The sequence below is a fragment of the Lycium barbarum genome, chromosome 7, assembly GCF_019175385.1.
Source record: "Lycium barbarum isolate Lr01 chromosome 7, ASM1917538v2, whole genome shotgun sequence".
Classification (NCBI taxonomy): Eukaryota; Viridiplantae; Streptophyta; class Magnoliopsida; order Solanales; family Solanaceae; genus Lycium; species Lycium barbarum.
The window spans coordinates 126,824,451-126,845,583 of record NC_083343.1 but is presented as its reverse complement, the minus strand read 5'-3'; the positions used below and the strand labels follow the sequence as shown (position 1 = coordinate 126,845,583).

General features: G+C 34.0%; 2 protein-coding genes across 5 annotated transcripts; both read right to left on the bottom strand.

Moving 5' to 3' along the window:
- Positions 1-1,856: 1,856 nt before the first annotated feature.
- LOC132604280 (delta-aminolevulinic acid dehydratase, chloroplastic-like) lies at positions 1,857-8,702 on the bottom strand. Of its 4 annotated transcripts, none has more exons than XM_060317725.1 (13): positions 8,552-8,702; positions 7,634-7,965; positions 6,347-6,458; positions 6,194-6,267; positions 5,841-5,909; positions 5,351-5,434; positions 5,163-5,232; positions 4,492-4,547; positions 3,479-3,600; positions 2,899-2,970; positions 2,705-2,786; positions 2,546-2,623; positions 1,857-2,225 (listed from the first exon to the last, which is right to left on the bottom strand). In XM_060317725.1, the coding sequence occupies exons 2-13, from the start codon at positions 7,928-7,930 to the stop codon at positions 2,061-2,063; spliced, it is 1,281 nt and encodes a 426-aa protein (XP_060173708.1). In that variant the 5' UTR covers positions 7,931-7,965; positions 8,552-8,702; the 3' UTR covers positions 1,857-2,060. The 4 variants fall into 4 exon arrangements, with proteins under 4 accessions (XP_060173708.1, XP_060173706.1, XP_060173709.1 ...); XM_060317723.1 differs by having other exon boundaries at positions 7,634-7,943; positions 8,309-8,666; XM_060317726.1 differs by having other exon boundaries at positions 8,377-8,665.
- A 1,855-nt stretch (positions 8,703-10,557) lies between these two features.
- LOC132604279 (probable E3 ubiquitin-protein ligase HIP1) lies at positions 10,558-15,292 on the bottom strand. Its single transcript, XM_060317722.1, has 6 exons — positions 15,152-15,292; positions 12,263-13,358; positions 11,968-12,018; positions 11,789-11,887; positions 11,477-11,641; positions 10,558-10,902 (listed from the first exon to the last, which is right to left on the bottom strand). The coding sequence occupies exons 2-6, from the start codon at positions 13,331-13,333 to the stop codon at positions 10,759-10,761; spliced, it is 1,530 nt and encodes a 509-aa protein (XP_060173705.1). The 5' UTR covers positions 13,334-13,358; positions 15,152-15,292; the 3' UTR covers positions 10,558-10,758.
- Between the last annotated feature and the right edge of the window lie 5,841 nt (positions 15,293-21,133).

Below are 21,133 nucleotides of genomic sequence, written 5' to 3'. Positions count from 1 at the left end.
AAAATCTTGTTTGCACGAAGATTCCTATGCAAGGACTTTTCAAATGTACAAATACTTAGACTGGATAGTTAGATTTAGAGAAGTTCATTTTGTAGACATGAATTGTATATTCCTTTTACATGAATGATCGAGGGGTATGCACCTTTATGCATTATACAAAAATTGACATATGAAGCCATTATAGAAACTTAAAGAGTTGTTCGATTTTGTGTGTACTATTGTAAAGTTGCATGCTACATTTTTTACCACCAAGGGTTACGGTGGATGGATAAAGATCTCTCTACCCTTAACTAAATTTTTTGGATTCGTGATGGGAAAAATTCTGATAGGAAGTGCTTCCCCTTTTAACACAATACAACCCTCCACAAAGAGAATCAATTAAACTCAATTTTGATCCGTACCATGAATAATTTTTTCTTTTTCAAAATATGAACTTATTTTTAATTTATGTGAACTTATTCCCTTTTTAGTCCTTTTAAGAAAAAATGATCTTTTCTAAATTTAAAATAATTTCATTAATCTTCTCATTTTGCTCTTAGAGCCCGTTTGGATTGGCTTATAAGTTGTTTTCAGCTTTTTTGAGTGTTTGGGTGGCCAGTTTAAAGTCATTTTGTGCTTAAAATAAACTCAAAAAAAAATTATTGGGCCCGTTTGACTTAGCTTATCTAAAACAGCTTATAAGTTATTCATTTTTTTGCACGGATTGCCCTTCGTTTGGGGTGGTCTTTAAATTTTGCCCCTCAAATTTGTGGTCTTTAAATTTTACCCTTCATATTTGTGGTCTTTAAATTTTGCCCATTGCTTGGAAAGATGAGCGAATACATGAAGTTCTGGGTTCGAACCCCCGCTCAGGCATAAAATAAAAAAATAATTTCGCAAGGCAGGACTGGGGAGTGTATGCCGGATCCAGCATACAATCTTTAAGAAAAAGTTAAAGTTATGCCGGATCCGGCATAACTAAAAGTCTGCCCCTCAAGGCAAAGTCTGCCCCCTCCGGCAGACTTTTAGTTAAACATAACTAAAAGTCTGCCGGAGGGGGCATACAAAATTTAAACTTTGCCTTGTAAGACAAACTTTTAGTTATGTCTTAAGGGAAACTTACGCCTTATGGGGCATACTTTTAGTTATGTTTTATGGGCACACTTTTGTTTAAGGCATTACTAAAGGTTTACCTTGAAAAGTTAAAAAAAAATACATATATATGCTTCAAGGCAAAGTTTGCCGATAAGGCATAAGTATGCCCCCATCGGCATAAGTTTGGTAATTCCTGAACAAGTTTGTGCCGATGGAGGCATACTTTTAATGGGCAAATTTTTATGTCGGATCCGGCATAAACTTGTGAAGGAATTATCAAAGTTATGCCGGAACCGGCATACTTATGCCGGAACCGGCATACTTATGCCAAGTCTGCCCATAAGGCATAAGTATGCCGGGTCCAGCATAACTTTGTTAATTCCTTCACAAGTGTATGCCGATGGGGGCATAGCGAAATTTAAACTCTGCCTTGCAAATTTTTTTTAAAATTTTGACTGTGTGGGGGTTCGAACCTGAAACCCATGGGATTTAGCGAAGGGCAAAATTTAAAGATTTCAAATATGAGGGGCAAAATTTAAAGACCATCCCAAAAGAAGGGCAATTCGTACCTAAGTTATTTGCAACTTATAAGCTGCTTAAAATAAGCCCATCCAAACAGGCTCTCTCTTAGTGAGAAGCTTTTATAGCTAGAGATTTGAGACCACAAGTCTCAAAAGCTGCCACATAAATGTTATGGCATATTTAAGACAATAAGTTTCAAAAGTCAACGAAGAAGTAGATCAGAATTGAGTGCAATAGACTAATTTGGAGTAGTCGTAAAATGCATAAAACGATCAATATCCCTTGAGCCCATAAATTTATTTATACAGATAGATGTTGGCAAGAAAAATTGGACAATAGCTTAAGATTTTTGTCATCTTCGGCTGTTTTTTCTTTCAAAAACAAGATCTCATAAAATAATATACAGAGGTCAAGTAAGAATTATTCTCCCTACACAAACTATTGTTATGTGCTTGACCAAGTTCTCACTTCACTCCACAAAGACATCTACCAGCTTGAAGAGCAAAATAGGTCAAAATGATGTTTGCACCAGCTCGGCGGAGGCACATCAACGATTCCATCATCACCCTCTCTTCATCGATCATTTTCAGAACACCACCGGCTTTAATCATCGAGTATTCACCTGAAACCTGTAACGGGAGTATAACTACAATCACACCAAAAAAAATTACAGTTGACCATGCTAAGAAAAACTAACGTTAAATGATTTTGGTGAAGTAACTCATCTCAGACAAAAAACAAAAATAAATGCTTCAGAATTCCACAACATCCTCAAATATTTTATTTTGTTCCGATGAAGCAGCCCAACATAGGGCGTCATCATGTAAAGATTTACAGCACTAACAAAGAAGAAGTTGGCTCTTCAATTTTACAGACCTAATAGTGACTCGCGCTAGGTGCATTAAAAATATAATATGAAAGCAACCAAAAAAGGATCATGTGGAGTAACCTGATATGCTGCAATTGGCAGAGGAGATTTATCGCGAAGAAGCCTTATAATATCCAAATAAGGCAAACCTGGTTTAACCTGATCCCCAAGTAAAACACCTTTTAATGATACGAGCAGTAATTTCCACAGATTTGCGGCAATAATACAAGCAATACTGACCAGGAGAATATCAGCTCCTTCAGACTCATCTGCTTGCATCTCAACTAAAGCTTCTCTATAATTTGCGGGATTCATCTGATACCTTCATGTGAAAACGAAGTTCATGCACAAGTAAGATTGTTTTGACTAAATAATGAAAACAAACAATAGCTGACAAAACAAAAGAGTCACTTTGGCTAGTTGTGATGAAGTACGTTTTCTTGTCGCCAAACCGTGGATTTGAATCTAAAGCTTCCCTGAATGGCCCATAAAACGAACTTGCATACCTGCAATAACCAAGCTAAAAGATGAAGAAATAAAAAATTCAAGCGTATGACTTATTGAATGTTCTTCCATGAAGAAGACCAGTTTCTCAAATTGTAAGTATGAGGGGATTCTAGAGAGTGATTGCTTTTAAAGAAGGGCAAGTTACACATTTGGCCACCCAGCCAAGAGTCTCAGCTGCTAGCCAATATACATATAACATGTGCTAATTATACATATATTATATATCTGCCGACTTTTTTTTCAAGCTAGTGGCTATTTAAGTTTAACTTCCCATTTAAATGACATGATGGAGAATTTACTATATCTGGTGTTCATCCTTTTCAGTATGGAGATCCATATTGAATTGGCTAATGTATAGGCAAATGGATCAAAAGAAGGAAAGTAACTCATATCAATAGAGTAGAGAGCCAAAATTCTAGGATTAATATATAAGATTTGCAAATCATTATAAAGCCAGTTAAGGTCAAAACCATTTCGAAAGGAAACATAAGAGTTTTGGAAAATTACTTCGCTGTATAAGACATGATAGACACATGCTGAAACCCTTCAGCATCAAGAGCTGTTCGAATTGCTCCAACGCGGCCATCCATCATGTCACTGGGACTGACAACATCAGCTCCTGCTCTGGCCTAAGGTAAAAGAAGAAAGTCATAGGATCACTTCTTAAATAGAAAAATAAAAATCCAAATTATGTGTTTTTTTTATAACCGTGACGTTTAGGCTAACTTGTGTGAACCTCGACTAATTTCATGGAGTACCTGCTACCTCCCACCAACATAGGTACCGGGAAACTTTTCCACCAAGACTTAAACAGATGGGGAGAAATCACCTAGTGTTTTTGCCTCCGCTGGGATTTGAACCTGAGATCTCAGAGTTCCCAACCCACTTCATTGACCGCTAGGCCATAACCTTGGGTGCAAGAACACTTATACTTTCAAGTGTTGAAAAGCATTATATGCCTAGGAAGAAACAAAGTTCAAGAGCTAGCAATATTATTAGGAATGTTTCTTCAATTAAATCTCTCCAAGATATTATTAATCTTTAGTTGTTTTTATTTTAATAATTTGATGTTAAGGTAGTTCTGTTAGTCGTTAGGGGTGATGGTACCTTCTTTTCCCGCGCCTGTTAAGAGGTTGACTAGTAAATATGTTTTATTAGTTTGATTAATTAACAATGGACCAGAAGGGTTCCTCATATGGGAGATTTAGGACACATACAATGTGGTAAGTAATTTCATTATGCCGAATAAGGCAGCTCAAAATCCAGTATATTTCACTTTAAGCAACTAGATCATCTTTTCGCTCCAAATTCTTCCTTCATTTAAATAATTTAGAATTCTCTATTTGGTAACAAAACTAAGGATTTGCTTGAATCCTGAAGGACCTGAGGTACATATATAATTATTAAATAAATAAAGATGCAAGTCATCTAAGACAACGACTTCGTATGTTTTCTATTAGTCTAGAAATGACGAGAGAAGCTAGTATATAGTAAAGGCAGGTCATCATGTCTAAGATTACCTGGGCAACTGCTTGCTTACACAACTGATGCACAGTCTCATCATTCATGATAACTCCTGCAAACCATTATTAACTTGTCAAGTCAAACCAACATCATGCAAGAAATGCCGATTAACTTGGTAGGTAAGAAGTGTAAGTTTATCAATAATAAACAGCTGAAAGGTGAATACCGTTTAATAATAAACAGCTGAAAGGTGAATACCGTTTAATAATAAACAGCTGAAAGGTGAATATCGTTTTCTTCTCCTTTATTCCTTTCTTTATCCTTTTACTCATGAAAAGTCAAGTCCATGATCAAGTTGATATTTCCTATAGTTATTTGTGTCATAACTCCAACTTTTAATTTAGAAAAGAATATATTATTGATAGAGCAAAGAAGATACAGAACTAAGGGTAACAGGAAATTTTCAATTTTAACACTACTGTGTATATTTTCAGAACTCCTGCACAAAAATTCTGGAATGTCTCACCTAGTTTTGATTAACAGATTTTGTTTTAATATAGCATAGAAGGCTCAGCAATACTAAAATGACAATATATCTTATTCACCACGACTTGTCAAACGAAGAAATTTCAGCAAACTTTTCTCTATGAAGTAATTATACCACTCAAGAACTATTAGGTTTTATTAAGTTTGGTTTTAGACTGGTAGCAATGGATAGACGTCTTACCATCTTCTCTGACAATACCATCATGACCATCAGATGAATATGGATCTAAAGCAACATCAGTATAGATAACCTATGAGCATACATCAAACATTAGGACTTTCCGGATTTCCAATGAGGAACATACCGAGAAGGTTACCTCCTTGAATTTGAATAAATAAACAGAAACGAGGCAAGGTATATTTACATACAAGATCTGGGTACTTGTCTTTCAGCAAACGAATTGTCCGTGGCACCAATCCATTTTCATTGTAAGCTTCATCTCCTGTAGGAGACTGAGGACACAAAAAACCAATCATTTACCCGTTTGGACATGAATTTTTCTTTCCTTTTTTTTTTTTCAAAAAAATAAATAAATCAAAACAGCGTTTGGTTATACATTGGACTGTTTTTTGGAAGAAAAAAAAAATTGAAGACAAGTTTCAAGTTTGAAAAAGTTATTTTGACCAGTTTTTCAAGTGAATTTTTTTTTTTCCACTCACAAAACTTCTACCTTTTTTCAAGTTAAATGTATGTCAAAAAACATATTTTACCTTAACAAAAAAAATTGTATGTCAAAACAAAACTTCCAAATATCCTTTTTCAAATACTACCTTTTTTCAAATGTCAAATATTTTTATGTCCAAAAGCCTACTTAATGTCACTAAGATGGTAGAGGATTATTTGTGGGAACCAGAAGACCTTTAGAGAATCTGAAACTTTTGGGAAGAGCACAATGCTATTGACACCAACATCCCTGGCCTTTGAGACCTACATAAGGACAAGAGTGGTCAAATTGCTACACCGAATGCACAAAAAACGGAGAAACAAAAAAAAGAACCTGTACAAACTTATCATAAGTAGAAATCTGCAAAGACAGATTATCGGTACCATAACCAAGAATATGATTGATTAGAAGGTTCACAGATGAGTCATTAGAGTATCTAATGTCTTGTCCAAGATTTTAGTCATTTTTCGATCACGGATATGTGAGCCTCCTCAAGAAATGTATTACCATTACGGAGGATAAAGAATACAGGCAAGATCTCACTAACCTCTTCAATAAGCCCGTGCCTCCATCCGAGCCTATAACATCCGGGCATTGCTCCAATAGGCATGTCTTCTTCTCCTGCAAGTCTTGTAACATGTGCATTTGAAGAACAGGTAGAGACAGAGATACTTAACAGAGAAAAAACACAAATACTCACCCTCATGAATAAAAAGTGGATATACAAGATTTGCAGGGGTTAAATTTATTTCCTGGAATGCAGCTCTAACTGCAGGCGATCTCCGATTACGGCGAGGTCGCTGATTGATTGGCTTCACAAGCAAAAGGTGTCATTTATTACAATGCAGAAATAACAATTTCAACGTTGTTTCTCAGTAAAACCCAATACAGTTCACGGATGATTATATCATTGGTCACACCAAACGAGCAAGCAGTGCTGCTTACCACATAAACAACATTTTTTCTGCTTACATTCATGTTGAGGGCCGAAAATATCAATTCAGCAAATAAGATTCAACTACTTAAAAGTCAGTACTCATTCCTATAGCAGAAATCACAAAGATCCCCCCAGGTTTTGGGTTATCGCATCACGAGCAGAAATGTAATAGGAAGCCTTTCAAATCAATCTTTACTTTATCTAAGAGCTATAGAATTGACAATTCGGTAATAGCAAACATATCCAAAGAAGCTGTTGCGAGACAATAAAGGAGAAGTTCCTTATTGTATCATTTCAAGATTTCACAACTATGTGTACCGGTTTTAAAGCACCTGTAAGATGTTTGTTCTTTACAAGCTTCTTCCAGTCTAAGTTGCGCGAACTCTTCACTTTCGTTGCCGCACCAGTATCAGATTCTCCAGAAATGCACTAGTTTTGGAGTGTCCGACACGCACCCATCGATATTTTTGAAGAGTCCGAGAAACATAACTTTCAGTAGTAGAAACTCTTGAAAATGTAATCAAATGCCTAGAAAAGATTACAACAACCTTGAGAATATAGAGAACCGGTAATATACTTTACAGAGATTCCCGCCACATAAGTTCAATAGTAAGCTAGTTATCAATCAGAAAGATGCCAATCCGGAACCCAATGATTACTAAGTTATAGTTCTCATCATTTCCAAAACTCAGAAGTGGTACTTAAATGGTAAGTTGGTAACTGAATTGTCACTTCAAAATGAATGCAAGGTAAATTTGTCTGACGACTGATTGTGCCAGGTCAACTGCTCCTATAAATCTACTGAACCAAATAAAATAAAAAAGCAGATATTAATAATTCTTTCCACGACAATCAACTCTAATCCCCTCAAAAACCAATGTAAGGAAAATTAAGGACAAAAAGCTACTATGTTTACTAGAAATATCTATTTTCTAATCCCTCCAAAGCCAATGAAAAGCAAGCTAAGGACAAAAAGCTACAATTTTTCCTCACAACATCCAAAAGACAAAAATCAGTATATATGACAAGTATGCTAAGCTGGAAACTGACCAGTGAAGACACAACAGGAGTACCAGCCGGTGCAGCCGGCTTGGGTGGCACCGGTGGCGCTTCAGGCACGTTTCCAGCAACTACAGCAGCCTCACACTCCTCATCACTCAAGCCCATTTTTCTCGAAACCCCGGGCCCGGACCCGTTGTTACACCCTTCATCACTAGCCTTTATGGTTAGCATTTGCCTCCTATTCAACCTCATAGGAGGCAGTTTATGGGAAAAATGAAGTAATGGCTTAACTTTCACAGCTCCAATACTATAAGGTGAGTTCAACATTGTTGCTGTAGCCATCATAGCTCTGACAGTACTACAATAGTATCACAGTAGGACTGTATAAAAAAGAAAGATTTACAGAGAAAATGCATCAATTAACCACAAAAAATCCCATAGCACTAGTTACAAACTCAGACATTACTTAAATGTGATTTAAATTTATGTAAAAGACATTGTTTAGCATTTATTCAGGCATAAACACCAAATACAGTAACGTTTTTTCCTACCCAAAAAGACCCTAATAGCTTATATTACTAGAATCAAAATTTGAACATTAGAAAGCATAATTCAGCATAATAATTGGTTTTGCTAGAGTTATCTGGAAAAGAACAAGAAAAATTCAAATGTGTCAATTAACTGCAGCAAACTCAATTACAAAAGAAACACATAAAAGATTACATTTCAAGAATTGAAAATTTGAGCATTGGTAAAGCATATTTGAACTTAAGATGTGATATTCTTGATACATTTGCAAAATTCAAGAATTGTCTTCACAAAGAGGGCAGAAAGTTCTCAACTTTGAAAGGTTTTTTTTTTGGGGGGGTGGGGGGGTGTTCTTATCTAGAAGTTAATAATCTGATGTGAATTCTGACAAGAAGATAGATTTGTTATGGCATTTTGCATGTCCATAGTCTATTCAACCTGTCAAATGTAGAATCATGGTTTTGTTAGTTGGTAAGTTGCCTCATGATTAGTAAATTAGGATTTGGTGTCAGGAAAAAAAAAATTGGATTTGGTGAGATATATTAGAACTGAATAAGATTTGAGCAGCTTTTAATGGGTCAATGGCACTTTTGGCCCTACTTTGTGTTGACCTTTAATGTTTGCACTTCGTAATAAATAATTTTTTCACGGTGTAAGTTTATAAGTAAAAAATTAAAAACCGTTTGAAGGGCAAAAAATAAAGACTAGCCTGCTTGAAGGGCAAAAGTGTAACTTTCTTACGTTTGGCAATCATTTGAAATATTAAGTTAGATTTAGTTCGAGGTCAAAAGTATTGACTAAGAGCCTGTTTGGATGGGCTTATGCCTATCAGCTTATAAGCTAAAAAAAATAAGTTGGGTAGTCTAATTTATTTTTTTTGGCTTATAAGCTGTTTTCAGCTTATAAGCTGCTTTAGATAAGCTAAGTCAAATGGGCCCAATTATTTTTTTGAGCTTATTTTAAGCACAAAATGACTTTAAGCTGGCCAGCCAAACACTCAAAAAAGCTAAAAACAGCTTATAAGCAACTTATAAGCAACTTATAAGTCAATCCAAACGGGCTCTAATACTAAGCAAATATGTGGGATTCTTTATGACCTTTTCTTATGTTTTAAGTTTTTATTCTTTTGTATGTTATTTAGATATAAGTTACAAAATCAGCATACATACGTTGATTAATTCGTTGTTTCTAATATCAAATTGAATGTCCCGTTTACTATTTCAAGAGAAAAACTTACCATACATCATGAGTTCAAATCGTAAAATCAATCATTGATACATGAACATAGGATGCTTCGTGCACCGAGTTGCCCCTTTGTTTTTATTTTTTTACTTTTTTAAAAAAAAAAAAAAGTGAAAAGTTGTATATTGTAGCACATATTTTGTGATTTCTCAATTGTTCAACTTTACATTTGACTGAAAAGATTATTATTTGAGTTTACTTCGAAGTTAAGTTAATTCTTGCTAAATGTTATTATAGGGGTTTGGATCACCTTCGGTACATATCCCTCTTGTATTATTTGAGTAAACAGATAAAGTCATGGAGCATTTGATTTTCTCAATGTTGAACTTTTTCCTCTTCAGCCTCATACTCACAAAGGTTACACTGAAGTATTTCAAGAATGTGAGGAAGATGATAAATTGATAATGATCTGGATGGATTGAAAATGACTTGACTTAAAAGACAAATGTTAGCACAGTAAGGTGAGGAAGCAACTTGTCTGGTCTTGCAATGCACTCATTCCCATTACAACTTACAAGAATGAAATGGCTCCTCAATTGAACGGTCAGAGATTGATACTGCATTCCCGGTACGACTTACGAGAATGAAATGTCATCTCAATTGAATGGCCATAGATTGTCTTGAAAAGGCAGCCCAGCCAACCCTCTCCCCTTCCCGTAATCGCCTATCTACTCGATTGAAACGGTAGGCCTAGCCAACCCTGTTCCCCTGCCGCAATCGCTTATTTACTCATGTTCGTAGCTCGGTTAGTGGTCAAGATGGTACTCTGACGGAAAAGCAAAAGTTATCTATATCAAGTGATACGTGAATTGCTCAGCAATGCTTCACCACTACCTAAAGTTTAAGATGAAATTCCAAAAAAAAAAAAAAAAATCCAAATTCAGAGATAAACAGTACCTCCGGTCTGTACAAACTAACATAAAAGATAAAAATGGAGATACTAGTAAACTACTAAAACACTTGAAAACATTAATCTTTTACACACTTATTATAGGATGCAAAATCCATTCATTCCCCTTTCTTGCTGTTCACTGGCTCACCTCTTAGTTGGGCTGATATTTTATGGACTAATGGTCTAAGATGGCTGTTTTCAAAGGCTTCCACCAAAAAAACAAAAAAGCACAAACAACTTTTAAGGGGTGTGATTAGCGATATAAAAACACGATTAGAGCAAGCAAATCATTCAAACACTTTAGCACAGGTTGAAGGAAATGAATATGAAAACATTCACCACAAAGCCAACAAAGGGCCTGGGTTTATTGGTTCATATGGCAAGAACAATTAAGTACAGGAAAAATGAATTGCAGGAATCCACAAAAACCAACCCCAGATGAATTTGTACACAGGAAAACTGTTACAGCTTCCCACATCTGGGCTTAAGGTATCTAAAGATTCTGAAACTATTAAGATGGCGTTTTCGATAATTCTGCTGCAGCCTTACAGATAGGGCACCAGTTCTTGAGCTCAAACCACTGTTTTATGCACTCCATATGATACCCATGCTCGCATCCCAAGTTCCCTATTTCATCTCCGATCGCGTACTCCTCCTGCAAAAACATATGATTATCACAGTGCTTAGTAACCCGATTCATTTGGACATGGATGAGCTTAAATAGAGCGACATAATCAGTGAGGGATTCATTGAGTCAACAGCAGCTTGTTGAGGATTCATATATAGCATATGCGAGAAGATTGGAACTGTCAACTGCCTAAATTACGCCCTCAAAAGGTCAAAGAAAAGAAGCGTTGACAAGAGATCTACATTCAATCGTTCAAACGCCATTACAAAAGTTTTTTGAAGCATCTTAGAGATCGAGGAACATATTCTTTCTTCAGAAAAGATGCACCAGTTTTTTAGGTTCTAATGAAGTCCTCCAAATATAAACTAGTAAGCATGAGGAAATTTAACAAGGAATTACTAGAGGAAACTAGTTGACCTGCTTAACCAAAAAATATTAATGTCGTGAGATGCATGTTATATAATAACATTTGGCTTCACTATACTTGAAAATATATGTCATAGGCTTATACCTAACGCAATGCTATAAATTTCAAACATGAAAAAGAAAACCTTTTGTATGATGAATCAAAAGATAAACATGCTAAAAATAGGACGACAACCTGACAAATGCTGCACTTGACATCATCTCTATCCCCATCAGCTTCTAGTGGTTCTGTTTCTGAAGCCATACCCTGATAAATGCTTCTCCTGAGGCACTTTGATAGTGCTTCCTCAGGCAGAGCTGTACTAACCGAGCCAATCCTCTCCTCAAGTGCTAATAATTCCTATAAAAATAAAAGCAATAAATCATTTCTCAGACTATGTACAAGATATCATGCTAGACTAGTGGGAACTATCTTCTCTGAAGCCTCTAAATGGTATTAATGTCTCTTTATAATTTGTGAGAGAAGAAATAAAAAAAAAATACAGACCTCATAGGACATGTCATCGATATCTAGTCTCATGTCTCTATGCTGGTCATAGAAGTTAAGGCCACTGAGGAACAAATTGGTCTCCAATGCAAGTAGTCGCTGTAGATAGAAAATAAGAGCTCTATCACAAACCCAAATAGGAAATTCCCAGGAGAAGAAAAATAATCAACACTAACTACCTCATAAGATAACTCTTCATCCTGTTCAATTCTCTCAAGTGCCAGCAATACCTGTAAAGTAAATCAAGACGAATATACTTAACTATCAGTAAGCTTTAGGAAGTACAGTCAGATCTCTCTATAACATTTCATTATAACAAACGTGTTTTCTGTGGAATCAATCTTTCATGTTATGTTATATTATACGTTTTCTATAACCGCATTTCACTATAGCACCCAAAATATATCGGAACAAACGACGATGTTATATAGAGGTTTCACTGTAGATTCAATCTGAATTCCTCCAAAAAAATACCTGAGCAACTCCGTCCATGTTATATCGCTGCAATGCTTCACGATTCATAAATCGGTTAATGTCGATATCTGCAGAACTGAAGGGTACTACACCAGGTAAATCATCATCTTCATCATCGTCATCATCATCATCATTTCCAGGTAAACTATAAGCACTATAATCACTTGATGAGGAATCTGTGAAAAAATGACTGGACGAACTAGGCATATCCAGAGTTGGAGTTTCAGGCTCAGGTAAATTTTGGCTTAAGCCAGAAGACTTAGACCTAGTATTCACATTTATTGAACTGCGGGTCCTAACCGATACAGCACGATTACCCTCACTAAAATCCGAGCTTCTACTATTCCTTGAATCAGAGATGGAGATTCCAGTAGCGGGACGAATAGCACGTCCTTCATTTGGTGATGCCCCGCTCATTTTCTTCCCTTTAGAAGATGAACTGCTTTCACCCTCAGCATTTCTCCTTTTTACTGTTTCCCTTCTACTAGTACTTGATTCTGATGGCGAACGACTATACGGGAGGACATCCGATATGGAATTGCACTTCAGATTTCTCAACCTATATCCCTCCCCACTACTACTACCGCCTTTCGTCCCAGCACTAATGGATTTAGACGATGAAGAAACAGTGGAATCCATTGGACTCTTTTGATTGGAAGAACCAGGTGCATGACCAAATATTTTTCGAGGTCTACTGTTCAATGTTCCACTAGAGGAACCAACTTCTTGCTCTTCATGTAAGGAACTGCTATTTGATAGCTTATTTTCAATGTTAGAAGAGGATTTTTTGTGAAATTCCTTACAAGACCTTCTCGCACTAGTCATTCCAGAAGATGTCAAAGATGAACTACCAACTACTTCCTTTCCATTTGAAGAACCGAAAGTAGGCCTTAGTGGTCTAGGTTTCTCCATTCCTCCGAGTCTGGTACTCTTCATATAATTGCCTCGGCCACTACATCCAAGTCGAGGACAATACTGAACATTTTTGTCTTTGTTGTCAGTCGTTTCCCTTAAACCTCTTCTCGGGGCAACAAGCCCGTTGGCAGCTCTTTTAACAGAATATTCATCCATGTCTTACACAAAGCACCATTTATTTCTGCGTAAAACATATAGTCCAGAATTAGTAATTATTGACTAGGCCTTGCCACAAGGAGGTTATTAATTTTGCAGCTAATGACAACTCTCATTAGAGAACGGGATTTCAGTAAAATACTAAAGTACAAGAACAATGATCAAGTTCAGTTGTTCGAAGTATCGTTAGCAATTAGCTAAGTGAAACTCCATCCATATTAAGCAGACATCTGATTTTTAAGGCGATCAACATCAAAAATCTTCAAGCATAAATCATATTGAAATTCATAACAGTTCATATACAAGTAGATCACTAAAACTCTGTCTAACTCATAATATCATAAAAAATAGTTCCACTAGATTCTCTAAAACTTATGAACCTTCTCTAGAGGGATATTATTAGTACTAACACAACCAAAAACACTTTCTCTTTCTTCTTTCCCTACAATCTACATGCTTTTTTTTTCTAGCAAATAAACTCATCGGCTTCAACAGAATAAAACCCCATCAAGTCAATAATCCACAAGTCTTTAAACTGAATTCAAAGATCAACATATCTCCTAAATTCTACCAAAACCCCACAGCTAAAACAATATAAATGACAAGAATCATTTGCTAAACCACAGTTCCTTTGAGAATATTTGACATGATCATACTTAGATAAAGCACAAAGGGGTGTCAAACTCCAAAACAAATGAAAGAAATTAATGAAATACAAGAAAATAACATAAATATTAACCTAAAAGAACCAGCCAGAAGAATTAAGAAGAATACAGAAGTAAAAAATAGTATAGGCCAGATAGTATAACTTGTGAACTCAAACACTGAGCCAATAAAAAAGTGAAACTAAAAGCCATCAAGAGACTTGAAACCAACAAAAGTAGATTCCAAAACTTTCATCAGAGGCAAGTAAAGTTCACCAATAAATAAAAAAAAAGACTAAACACACATATGACATAACATAAAGAATCCCAATAAAACTGATCAACAAGACAAGAAGCAAAGAGTAGAAAAAATAAAAAAGTAAAAAGTAAATGAAAAGTCACCAAGGAAGTCAATCAGGGAAGCTATACAAACACAAAATAAAAATGAATAAAAAAAATTGGAAACAAAAATGATTGAAATTCCTTTTCCCCCTCTATAAACTTCAAAACCAATTCAAGAAATCACATTAAACTGAAGTATAACATCATAATCAACCAAAAACGACTGACAAAACAAGTGAAAATTTCTAATTTGCCTCTCTTCTTGAAAACCACATTCAAGAAATCACAGGAAACTAAACTACAGCACCATAATCAACCAAAAATGATTGAGAAAAACAATTGAAAACTCATTTTTGCCTCTCTATTTCCAAAACCAATTCAAGAAATTGCAGGAAACTTAACTATAACATCATAATCTACAAAAAAATTATTGAGAAACACAACTGAAAAATTATTTTTTGCCTCTCTACTTCCAAACCCAATTCAAAAAACGATTCAACAAATAACAAGAAAGTGAAAACTATAGCACCATAATCAATCAAAACATTATTGAAAAAAACTACTGAAATTTTTTTTTTTTTTTTTTTTTTTTTGCCTTTCTATTTCCAAACCCAATTCAAGAAAATCACAAGAAAGTGAACTACAGTATAATAAATTCATAATCAACCAAAAACGATTCAAAATTCATTTTTTGCCTCATTACTTCCAAACCCAATTCCAAAAAAAAAAAAAAAATCACAACAAAGTGATAATTACAGTATCATAATCAATCCATATATATATATATATATATATATATATATATATATATATATCTTATTTCTTTATCCACCTTTTTCTCTTCTTTTCTTGTTATTCTTCTTCTTTAACAAAATTAAAAGGCTTTTTAAAAAAAAAAAAAATGAAAGAGAGAGAGAGAGAGAAAGAGTAGGATTGGAAGCTTTGATGAAAATGAATGAAGACTTAAATAGAGAGACTTAACAAGTCCTCAACAAACAAATGCTGAAATGACGTATTGCCAATTGAGTCTTGTAAATAGATGTGAGCCGTTGGATTAAATTTGTGTTTAGAAAGTTACGAAATTGACGGCTCTTGATGAGGTATACGTCATGTTTCAATTGCCATCTTTGAAGTAGTCATTGACTCCTTCTTTACTTGGTCCCCAACTAATCTAAAAGCGGAAAATGCTCAAAAATGTCCTTTAACCTATTGAAAATGACTTAAAAATACACTTCATCCATCTATTGGTTTAAAATTGCCCTCAACGTTCATTTTGGGTTCAAATTTGCCCTTTTTTAGACCGAAAAAGGACATGGCAATGGGATGGGGTCTCATTTAACACGTGGCTAGTTCTTATTTGCCCATGTGGAATGGTGACTCAAAACAAATGGGCACCGACCCGAAAGACTCCACTTGACCCGTAAACCTAAACCCACAATCAAGGACACAACCCAAAAGACTTTCATCATCTCCCAAGCCATCTCCGGCCAAATTCCTGCAACGAGCTTAGGTTGTCTATATGAAAATGTTACTCGAACTTAATGAATGCTGAGTACTGTTGAGGCATGTCAAAGCATTTAAGCAATGGTGAAACGACATTTTTTACATACGTTGGTAAAGAGCGCCCTTCTCAATAATAAGATTGATTCGGATATTAACTTTATTACATGCTTTTTGGACCAATTTTGGGGAAGTATTGATGATAGGGATGGTATGAAAAAACAAAAAGTGATAAAAGCCGTCTCCGGCCAAATTCCGGCAGCCGAAATTCCCACTCATCACCATTTTTGCTAAGTAGCTTAAAGTTGTAGCCTTCCTAAAAACTCTCTCTCTACCACTAGGGTTTTATTTTGCTGGCTCTCTTTTCTTTGCTGGACTCTAGATGCCCATCTTGCTCTCTCTTTTTACTGTGTTGTCTTTCTTGAATCTTATGCAAAATTTCACTGTTTTTGTTACGTGGGTGTGTTTGTTTTTCGTCCATTTTGTGGGTTTTAAGCTAATTTTCTGGTAAAATGTAATCGTTTTCGTTTATTAAAAGTCTCGATTACCATTTTTGAACTAACAAGTTGTGGTGAATGCAGCTCTCTTGTTGAGCTCGTTGGCTGCCGGAATTTGGCCGGAGATGGCTTGGGAGACGATAAGAGTCTTTTGGGTTGTGTCCTTTATTGTGGGTTTAGGTTTACGGGTCAAGTGGAGTCTTTCGGGTCGGTGCCCATTTGTTTTGGGTCACCATTCCACATGGGCGAATAAGAACTAGCCACGTGTTAAATGAGACCCCATCCCATTGCCATGACCTTTTTCCGTCTAAAAAAGGGCAAATTTGAACCCAAAATAAACGTTGAGGGCAATTTTAAACCAATAGCATGATGGAGGGCATTTTTGAGCCATTTCCAATAAATTAAGGGCACTTTTGAGCATTTCTAGTGAAAACTAATTATTAACACTAATTTTCCCTCAACCCCAAAAAATAAATTGATAATGCTATTAACGCCTAATTTGCTTATAGCCTGTTTGGCCAAGCTTATTTTTCCATCTAAAGTACTTATTTTTTCAACAAGTGCTTATTTTAAAAAAAAGTGAGGTGTTTGGCCAAGTTTTTGGGAAAAAATAAGTGTTTTTGAGGAGTAGCAGAAGCAGTTTTTCAGAAGCTAAAAACAATAGCTTTTGCCCAAAAGTACTTTTTGAAAAATACTTTTGAGAAAAATACACATTGAAACACTTTTTAAAAGTTTGGCCAAACACTAATTACTGCTCAAAAGTACTTTTTAAATTAATTGGTCAAACAAAAACTGCTTTTAGCTAAAAGTACTTTTTAAAATAAGTTATTTTTAGAAGCTTGGCCAAATAAGCTATTACACTTAATGAAGTATTAATTATAATTATTTAGATCTTAATATGAAGTTTTTTTTTTTTTTGGTCTAAAACTTAATCACTCAAATTTTAATCAGTAAGGGTATTTTTTTTTTTTATGTTTCAACCACTTAATCAGTCTGAAATATATATGAATGATTAGGCTTTGTAGAAAAGATTACTATAATTTAGATGTATACTTAAAGATTTTATAAAGACTGAAAATTCATCAATATCATCCATTTCGGTTACCAACATGATTTTTCTTCTTTCCTTCTTCTTTGACCCAAACAAAAGAATTTTTATTCAGTTTATCAATTTTATCGGGCATGGAAGCATTCAATTAAAGCAAATGCGCCTAATGAATGGCTTCTGGCTAGTGATGCTGCAAGATACTAGACTCGCTTTGAGTCCCTCCCTCTGATATCCTGTATCTCAATTTCAATCAAGTAAGAAAGGGCCTACTATAGCACCCACAACCACCATCCTCAATCACGATCACCATCGTCCACCATTATTAGTCGTCACCATACTACCACCATCAACCACTATTGTCAACCATCAACATTCCTAACTACTAGTCACAACACCACCATTAGTCAACACATCCTCTATCTGCACCACAACGACCACTTGTCATCACTATTACCGACCACCATATAATTTCTTTAAAATATTTTAATTAATATGATATCACATCAGTCCGTACTTTACTAGAATTTTCATATATTAATTTTTTAATATAGACAAAGTTTATACATATAAATATCGAATTATTTTTTAATTATTTGATATTAGATCTTAATACACTATCTTAATATTAGCTGTGTATTCAGATTTAGACATCTAAATCTTAATGCATCAGAATATTCAAATGTGCATTTTAAATTTAAACGTCTTAATCTTCTTAATAAAATAAATGAGGCCTAAATTATTATGAAATTCTTCTTAATTTTGAGAATTTGAAGTCACATTACTTATTGACATTGTGATTGATTAATGATACAATTATCTTGGTATTCTCACACATGGGACATACCAGCATCCCTAAGCAAAAATTCTCTCCACAATCACAAAACAATTAATTTGTTATTGCTCAAAAATTTGAATGGATCGCACAAGAAGTATAATAATATAATAAGGAGATTTTATATGCAGTGGCATATATTATCAAATTTCGACATGGTTTAATAAACAAAGAGTTTCATTAAGAGTTGATTGCAAAGCAGTAAAAGACGTCGGTACAAAAAAAAAAAAAGTTAAAACTTTAGTTTCAAAACATATGTTCCTAAGATAGCCGTGTCACTAAGTTTGAATTTTTAAATATAATTTATAAAATAAATACATATTTTGTATTAGATTTTTAACTATAGAATTTCGACATGGTAAACAATAAAGTTTGATTATACTTCCCGACCAAACTTAAATCAATTTGGATAAATGTCTAATTATAAATATATTAACTTACGAGGATTCTTACCCACTACAAATAGTTATAATTTCGCATTAAATTATTTTTTTGATTTGTCCATAACATTCTTAGATACATTTTATCAGGTTCAAACTCTTCATCTGATGTAGTCATTAGCAAAGAATCATATTTTTCTCTCATATTTGACTATTGCATCGTGCTGAAAATTGTATAATTTTAAATCTATATATAATATAAAGCTAGGCATAGACAAGGTGATGTGGCACCTCTCTATGGCCTAGAAAACCATTTATCTTTTTTCTCCTTTTTTTGAGATTTTTTAGTCTCTAACTATATTTTTAAATCTTTTCTCTTTCTCCTCCAATTAATGTATACTAAATGTTAGTAAAAAGCAAAAAAACTCATCCCCTGCCCACGTCTGAGACTCATAACTCCTAAGTTTCTTTGATTTTTTTTTTTTTTGGTTATTTAAAGAGTTGATCACCTTTCTGTCATGTCCAAAAATTGTCTCAAATCTTTGCGTTCAATTAACAAACTTATTTTTTATTTTGTTCTCTTGGCCTTATTGTAATTATTAAATGAGAATATCACCTATTACTTTAAGTATTTTTCTCTTTTGTATATAATATTTTTACAAGGAGTAACTACTCATAACTCACACCTCTTTAATCCCTCTTAGTAATAGCCATAACTCTCATACTTTAATTTTTCATGCCCATAACCCCCATATTTTAATTTGTAAGTTTGTGATACCTTATGGTATTCTTCCATTCTGCCTAAATAAATTCATATTTTGTTTCATGAAGACTCTCATCCAAAATTCTCTTCTCTATCATTTTAGCTTTTGGATTAACTAATGTGTCAAGGCAAGGACTATATAGGTAAGAAAAAATTTCGTTTGCAAGTCTTCCGTTCAACTTTATGTGCTTGGTCGCTCTTTCTTTAGCATATTTTCTTTACGCTTGTATGTATTATCATCCTCCAAGCTCCAACGAACCATGATCAAAAATATTTTCTCGGTGAGGTACTTTTAGTAGTATTGTTATTTTGCGATTGACACTTGTGTGGTTGCTTTTTCCGAAAGTTATTTTGCGACGGACACTAACTTTTTAATCAGATTGTGTAGTTTGATTACAATATTTGATAGATCTCAAGAAACTTTTGATAGTTAGTTACAACCGAAGAAATGATTTGTAGAGACTTGTATAGTTTAGATTTCTTTCCTCTTTATGAAATAATTATTCTTTGGTAGGTATGATTAGAATAGAAATATTGTAAATATCATACATAGTGTTTAGTAGTATCATATTAACAATTGTCTAGATTTTTTATTCAAGAAAAGAAGAAGGAAAAAAGGGTTTGGTATTTTTATATTAAATAAAATTAGTTTATTTTTTGTGTTTTGTGTTATTTTAATTAGAGAATTTATTTTATTTATTCATAATTGTATTAAAACTTTTTAGTTTAACTGGTAGGATGTGATGAAGAGTTTTATTATTCTCATAACGAAAATTAAAAGATGAACTAATTTATTTTATGATGTCATTGTTTAATTTATTTATTTTCTACTCTTTTGCGTATTTAACAATCTTTTTTTTTTGTTGCTTTTCTTTTCGTTGTTTATATAGTGCAGGTTATTTTTACATACATTTAACTACATAACTAAGAAAATTTATATATATTATATAATTGTGATCTTTGAAATAGTGATGTGACACCTCTGCCATCAAATACATTTTTTTTATGCCTTTTTCTCCATATTTCCCCCCTTTATCTATTTTTTAATCCGAGAGATGAAATAAAAGAAAGAAAATATAAAAGGTCTTCACTTTTTGTTCTCTTTTTTATGTTTCCATGTTTCTTCTTGAAAAGAACTTGTACAGCTTTGCTACTTTCTGTTGATCATGAGTAAGCATATGCATGATATTATAACCGAGTTATCTTTTCTATTAAAAAAATCAAATGCGTAATGATTAATGTATTTAATGACGGGATTGAAACAAAAAATAATTATTTGCAACTTAATACGATAAAATGTTGTTTCAAAATATGACCTCTGATTCCATTGACTTCACCACCCACCCACCCACCCTAAATTATTATTATTACTTCTACTATGTACATATGAATGGTCAATAATTAAAAAGAAGTAAATATATGTTACATACTCCTTAATTATAATAAGAAACTATCAATCCATACAATTAGTTTTTGTATGTATATAAAGTGCAAATATAACAAATTCATTAATATTTTAATAACCGCGCGAAACGCGAATAATTTCACTAGTTCTAAATAAGGAAAGATTTTCCTAAGTTATTCTAAGCTAACTTGGCTCTGATACCAAGTTGGTATAAAAACATAATACTACTATATATAAAGGAGAATATAAAGTTTTATCGTTCTCACATGGATAGTACAAAATTTTGATCTTTGATGATATCAAGCTACTACATGTAGTTGTCGTTACCTTTTTCTTGCATATTCTCACTATGCACTTATTCTTTTTCTTAAGTCTATTCCTATTTGGAC